Source organism: Salminus brasiliensis, chromosome 9, assembly GCF_030463535.1.
Source record: "Salminus brasiliensis chromosome 9, fSalBra1.hap2, whole genome shotgun sequence".
NCBI lineage: Eukaryota > Metazoa > Chordata > Actinopteri > Characiformes > Bryconidae > Salminus > Salminus brasiliensis.
In genome coordinates, this window is record NC_132886.1 from 20461649 (window position 1) to 20469223 (window position 7575).

General features: G+C 38.7%; 1 protein-coding gene across 4 annotated transcripts in view; it reads left to right on the forward strand.

The window, feature by feature from the left end:
• Positions 1-6334, forward strand: part of rap1gds1 (RAP1, GTP-GDP dissociation stimulator 1) — a 44273-nt gene extending 37939 nt beyond the window's left edge. For 3 of the 4 annotated variants that reach the window (XM_072687767.1, XM_072687768.1, XM_072687770.1), the window contains 4 exons: positions 2255-2394; positions 2557-2683; positions 2948-3076; positions 4245-6334. In XM_072687767.1, the coding sequence (XP_072543868.1) occupies positions 2255-2394; positions 2557-2683; positions 2948-3076; positions 4245-4372 (524 nt within the window). In that variant the 3' untranslated portion in view covers positions 4373-6334. The remainder of the gene's footprint in view (positions 1-2254; positions 2395-2556; positions 2684-2947; positions 3077-4244) is intronic. The other variant, XM_072687769.1, reaches the window with a different exon arrangement.
• Positions 6335-7575: the final 1241 nt, after the last annotated feature.

Genomic DNA, 7575 nt, shown 5'->3' on the forward strand with positions numbered 1-7575 from the left:
ATACTACTCAGTTATCAGTAATGGTAATTATTATTATTTTTTTTTTATTATTATTTTTTTACCTACTTTTTCTTTTTTTTTTTTTTTTTTACTAAAAAAACACACCAAAACAAGCTTGATTTGCTTGAAAAAGTTATTGATTTGAATCTGGGTAAAATCTGAGATTTTATCATGCATCCTTTTCTGAAGAATCTAATTGAATCCCCTAATACACTAAAGTTGTTGCGTAATAGAATTCTACACAAAAGACATTCTCAAATCAGCCACAGTTGAAAATGTTTTCAACGATAGCAAACAGCACAGAAAACACCCCTGCCTTATTCAAGGACGGCATGAACCATTAATGTCTTGACTTGCAGAAGTTGGGTCTGTCAGGTGTGTGCCAGTTCTCTTGTGTCCCGCGAATCAGCTGGGTGGCTGTTAGCCTCTAACTGAAATTAAGTGGGTTGAGGATCAATGGTGCTGTGGTGAGATTTAATTGCTGTGGATTGTGACTGACACAAGAGCTGCCGTGGACGGCAGCGTATTGCTTTGCACTGCACAGGGCGCTGAGCCAGAAGCATTAGCTTTCAGTGACACTTAGCTTTTAAGTTGTGAAGAGGGGGCTTGTGCACTGCTGACATCAGCATTCACAGCATTCACTCTGTACACGGTTTCAGCACACTTAAAAAGTAAAAAGGAGATTTATAGACTTTAACAAAAGCTTTTATTGTCAAATGTAATTTTACTAAATTAGTTTATGATAAGTTGTAGAATTGGGAAGCAGCTGTTTAAGGTAGTGCTGTTTAATGGCTTGATAGTTTATCTGTGGTTAGTTTCCTTGTTTTTTGCTGTATTTTATTAGCCTTAGATTCTTAAGAGTTGTTTTTTTAAGGAACAGGCATAAACCTTATTTTCTCTTATTTTCTTCCTTTCTTAAATAAACACACCCATATATAACACATCATATGCACATGCACACATGCACACTCAGCATTCAAATGCAGTGTAAGTGGCAAGTGTGCTTAGCTGACTGAGTTTTTACATATAATAAATCAACCAACATGTGTTTTAACGGTGCTCTAGGTTGTCAGATTGTGTTTTTCTTTGCATAGTTGAATAATGAGAGTTTGGTACATAGACGAGACATAGCATGAACCTCAAAACCAAATATAATTAAATAACCAAAAGTAGAGCTGTAAAACCAACCAATTCCAAAACCTCAAACTTATTATACTTACTCTTTTTAAATGAGCATACAGCAAGCCCACTAGCGAAAGCCCTGCTAGTTAAAGCTGGCAAAGTGGTTAAAACAGGTTGCTCCGTGAACCGGGCCTTGTTCCCTTTTTATTCAGTGTGGAAGCTAAAGACAGAGAAGCGAGTGGGTACAGTGCTCGGCTAAAAACGAAAGCTAACTGGCCTGCTGTGATCTCTTAAGCTAATTATTCACACACCATGTTGAGCGGCCACTAAGAGAACACAGAGATGGCAGCAACACTGTTCAGTAAGACGTGGGAATAATTACAAACAAAAAAAAATTTAAATAAAAAAATTTAAATAAAAAAATTAAAAGCTATGCAATGATACATGACTCATGTGATCTGTTGTGATGTGAACCAGCCAATCAGAACAGAGTTCTGAAATCATTCTATTGCAAGTAACAGGATTTTTGTTGTTGTTTTTTCAGTTTTTTCCCAGTCTCACAAATTTAATATTTATTTATCATCGAACAATTTAAAATACTGAATACATGCATTCTTTAGCATTTCTCTATTAATATCTAAAAATATAAAGATTATACACCCTTAGTTGTGTTTTTACATGACTGTAGTTTATGATGCATTTATGTGGGCATTTCACATGGGCATTAGGGGTATAAGAAAATATGGATATATCAAAGTATTGCAATATATTGCTTTGCAATACTGTATAGTTTACATGCAAGTGTACATGAAAATATTCTTGGCTCAAATAATGAGTTTAAACCTTGACAGTTAGGTAGCAGTGTTGTACTCTGTCCCCGCTGTTCTGATTGCATAAAAAGTGAACTTTTCTTTTCCTCGCATTCCGTGGATATGATTGTGTATAGTTTCTACAGACATTTGAGTAAATTTTAGGAAAAAGTATCATGATGCATGTTATATCTGCAGCTTCTTACCAATACACAGCCCTAATGGATGTGTGTTCCTTTTGTAATGTGTGTGTGTGTGTGTGTGTGTGTGTGTGTGTGTGTGTGTGTGTGTGTGTGTGTGTGTGTGTGTGTGTGTGTGTGAAGCGGACGCTGCAGATCAGTTGGGGACAAACCGTAAGCTGGTGGAGAGGCTGGTGGAGTGGTGTGAGGCTAAAGACCATGCAGGGGTGATGGGAGAATCCAACCGCCTGCTTTCAGCACTCATCCGCCACAGCAAGTCAAAGGTCTAATGCACCTGTACATACAAGTGTACACACCTAACTAACACGTTTTCCTGTTAGCATGTCTGTCTAGATTTACATGTAATGCATTATTCTATTAATATATCATATCTTCATTGAGATAATGTTATTAATTACTGTTTATGTTATCTTGATTGTAAACAGGAAGTGGTCCGGACAGTTATTCAGTGTGGGGGTGTGAAGCACTTGGTAACCATGGCAACAAGCGAGCACATGATCATGCAGAATGAAGCGCTGGTGGCCTTGGGTCTCATAGCAGCACTAGACTTAGGTAACGAAGACACAAACCTCTCTAAAGCTAAAAGCACACAGCGTAATGTTTAATGTACATGCGCTGATCAACATACTGATGAATTATTGCCTCAGGGCTGGATTTGAAGATCTAATCTGAATCTGTCTTTGGACTAAATGGAGTACTGTTTGCTGCTTACTTAAGTTCTTTATAGATTTTCTTTTGCGGTTTTGATCCATGAAAATGATCTGTGCAGCAAATCTCGCATCAAACTGTAAAATTTTAACTTTTAATTTCTGACAGATTCAGCAGAAAAGGATTTTGTGGGAGCCACTCTGGTGCAAGTCCTACACAAGCTTCTAACGGAGGAGAAAAGCGCTCCCGAGATCAAGTACAACTCAATGATCCTCATCTGTTCTGTCATGGGCTCAGGTGAGGGGAGACTCTTTAATATTCATTAAGCTCAAAGCCATAATTCAGTGAAAAATCTAGTTTACACAATTTCCACCCTGTTCTAAATGTAGTAAATCAGTCGAGACACGTTTGGTGTGCTAGAGGTGGACTTCAGCATTCCGCTTTATTACAAAACACAAAATGCAACTCATTAGCAAGTTAGCAGGACCCTCACCGGTTGAAATTTGAGAGTTAGACACAGAAAAAGGGCTTATTTCTGCAGATTACTCTTTGCATTAGGGTAGACCTGAAAGGAACTCAGCATTACATGACTGTCTTAAGCCTAAAAATAGCTGCTTTTGGTTTTAGTTATGCAATGTACGTTTGTCCATCGTAATAGATCACAGTATGTCATACAGGGTTAGAGGTACACAGCCAGTTGAGAATTGTCTGAGAGTTTACAACTTGAAATACAGCTGGACATGTGCTGACATTCAGTAAATATGATATCTGTAAAAGATGTAATATCTAGACCTGCAGGGGTTCTACCACCTGGCTTAAAAAACACAGGATTCCAGGAATGAATGACTGCTGTACTGTTATATAAGTGCCATTAGGGATGTTTTTTTCAGAGATTACTGCTGTTGAAAAAATGTCATGCAGAACACTTGTATGTGTGCCTTATCTTAGGGTCAGCATGTTTATTTTACTTTCAGTGGAGAAGCACCACTCAGAATTATGTTTATTATGTTTACTACACCTGATCCCTGTGTGGGGAAACCAATCCTCAGTGTTTTTTTTTTTTGTTTTTTTTTTCTTAATCCTGATCCTTGATTAAATGTTAGGTGATTATTGTAAGATCATTTATATATTTGTTTATGCTTAGTTTGAGCTTAAGTGATTTAGCTGTGCAATATGCACATCGTCACTGTCACACAAAAACTTGTATCCACAACTGTACAAAAGAAGAAAAACCCCCTTGTAACTTTCAATGGATTTAAATGTAAAAATATTTTATTCTAAGTCATTTTGGAGTCATTTTGGAACGACTGCTGGATTGCTATTGGCAAAATTGGAGATACAAGTTCTGCGTGACAGTATATAACTAGAAAATGATTAGAATTTTATTTATTTATTTATTTATTTTTAAGTTTGATTTTTTACATTGACTGTGCCACCCCTCTCTCTCTCCCCCCTCTCTCTCCAGAACCATTACATAAAGAAGTACAGAGCCTGGCCTTTATTGATGTTGTCTCCAAACTACGTTCCCATGAGAACAAAACGGTGGCACACCAGGCCTCACTTACAGAACAGAGGCTAACGGCGCAGAGCTAAAAGACTCTTTTACACATTTACACACAGACACACATTTACACACACACCTCATCCACTCTCTGCCTGCCAACCCTTCCTGTACACACCCTTAACCTCTTACGACCCCCACTGTCTCCCACTGTCATGTGCCAAGGTTATCCAGTCCTTCTCAGCCTCCCTACTCTAAAGCCTCCTCTCCCCAAACCTCACTCTGCACTCTTAAAAATAAAGGTCACAAGAAAAAGAGGTTCCGTAAAGAGCCTTTCAATAGAAGAACCAAGAAAAAACACATTTGAGAATGAGATGTGCGAGAGCCTTTTCAGGGTTTAAAGAACGTCCACAAAATATATCAGTACCATACTTCTATAGGTTCTGAAAGACCTTTTATATTTAAGAGTGGGTTACGCATGCGTTTGTGACGTCGGACATCATAGACAGTCTTCTGCAATAGGTTCTGTTACCAGAGATACCAGAGAGCGCAACACTTCTTAAAAGACCATAGCTGTGATAAACGGAGTATCCATGTCATTGAGGAAGATGAAAATGCAAAAAAATAAATAATAAAAAATAAATACAGAAATAAAAAAAAAACACAAAACAAGACAATAACCACATGAGGGCTGGAGGAGGAACGAGTGCAGCCATGCATCCTTGCTGTGTAAACAAACAAAACCCATGTGTTCCATGTAGCTTGAGTACCAGCCAATTTTGAAACCTGCATGTTTTTTAAATAGTCTAATTTAATGGTGTATCCGTGTTCAGCTAGCCAGACTTTGCTCGTAACGATACACCACTCCCCCTCCCCCCTTCTACCCCACCTTCCTTCTCCTAACCTGCCTTTGACATGTACGAGTAGAGATCAAAATGTGTTTGTACTGTATATGGGCCTGGACCACAGCGGACTCTTCGCTTTTGACCTCCTGGTCCTAGTGCTGCCCATGTTCATATCTGTGGAAGTCACTTTACTGGAAGGAGCTAATTCCATATCACTAGTCTGTTGCATTTTGAACTAGAATACTATTGTTAAATGGACATTTGAAGAAATAATGTCTTGGTACCAATAAAGGAGTCGTTCGGAGGGCCTTCATAATTATTGTTACCACATTGTCTGGGCAGAATACACTGTAATCATGATTGTGTGTGTGTAAGCTGAGAGCTTAGGCACAGCTTGCTCTTGGGCATGTAAGCTGACGGCACAGTGTCAATATTCAATAACTTGGTGCAACTTTAATTGGATGATCCCCTGTAGGTTATCCACCAGTAGAACAGTTGATTATTAGCGTGAATTAGGGTTTAGACTAAGGTTAGCATTAAAATAGCAGTAGTTTTAGGTTTAGCCGTTGGGAAATGTTGATACTAATGAACACTTGGCCTCAAGTACAGAGAACCTGCATTGGATCATCCAAATAAAATGTTACCGCTAACTTCATCATTATAAGTGTGATTACACGCATACAGTTCCACTTAATGGGATATGGATCACAATAATGCATCATGTCAAGTGTCTTGAAAGGGCTTTGACAAGTTGGGGTGGGTGGGTGTGCGTGTGTGTTTGTGTTACGTTGGAGGGTGGCTGTAATACTGCCCACAACATCACCAACCATTGAGTGAACACCCAGGACCGGTTTTGATTGTCTTAGAAAACGTGCTGTTGTGTGCTCTCTATCAAATGTGTGCATTTGATACTGTGGTACATTTTTATTTCCTCAGACGGATTTTGCATGTTTGTCCACAGAGTATCGCAGAACATGCGCCTCCCCTGCATGTCGGGGTACCGTAACCACCCTGATGTGGTCGTTTTATGTTCATTAAACGATTCTTATTTATCCGATTTGTACCCTTAAGGAACCACACAGCAATCCAACATATCCATAATAACTGCATTACAAATATAAACTCGACTAGTTGTTGTAAATGTCATTGATGAATTGTACATTTGGAAGATCGAGACTCTGATTATTAAAGACAATTGCTGGCGATGAATTCTTGTTTTATGACTCCTGGTTTTATTGGCTCTTCTTGCAATTATTTCCAGTCAATTTGATCCTCTTCAGATAATCTTATTCTTGCCAGGAACACTTAAGTGAATGATGGGAGCAGGAAACGGATGCAGCATTGGCACTAGTGGTGAAGGCTTACGATCAGTCAAATGATTAACACAAGTCAATGTAAATGAATGTAAATATGTAGATGTATAAGGACCAAAGTAGAAACTAGTTTCACTTGCAGGAACGTAAGCTCCACTTTCAGACAGAATATCACCACCTTAATCATGGAGTGCTTAAAAGGTCAAGTTCATGAACTTTGTTATCCAGCTATAACTACGCCATAGGCACATTTCTGAACACACAAAACCTGAACATATGACTTGCATAATGCGAGAAGTTCAGAGATATAATGTACCTTTTGGAAAATAACTGAAAAGCAACCCCCCAAACTTAATTTATATATGGGAGGGTTGTGTAATATCTATACTGTATATGCAACTATTTGTATATGTGAGAATCATTGTAAGCCTTAAACCTGGACTAACCTTTTATTGTTATTACTATTATTGTTTTATTTATTGGAGGGTGATGACCAACACATGCCTCCTCCAACACGTGCAACCAGCCACTGCCTCTTTTCGAACTGCTGCCTGATGCAATGTCACTGGGCAACTCTGAGGAAAGCACTGAGATTAAAGGCATTTATGCTCTCCCTGGCTCCGGCTTCAGATGCCATGCAGCATGAACCAGGATTTGAGCCAGCGATGGTGACACTGACACAGTGACAGCGCCTTTGTCCAGCTTTGCCCATATGTGTTTTGTGTTTGTGGTTTATGTAACTATCTATATGTTGTGTGAAGTTTTACCCTCAGTAAAGTTCTAAAAATAGTACCACTCATTAATTCAGATTCCTAGTATCTGCATCATAAGCATAAATGATAATATGAATGAAACTAGGAACCCAAAATACCCTCTGGCCTCATTAATGGTCTGTTTTAAAGTAGGCAAATTCACACAGTTGTGTCCAGAACACCCTTCAACAGCTTCAGTGTTTCCAAAGAAAGCACAGCTTGATCTACTTTCTAATAAGTAGTACAAAGACTGTCTGGAAATTGGAATGGCTGGAATGTGTGTGTATGTGTGTTAAGGGTTTGATATGTTTCTGTGGTGATATTTTCACTTGGAAATCTCAGACAAAGGTTCGATGGAGCTCTTGAATGACTTCTGTATCTCTTC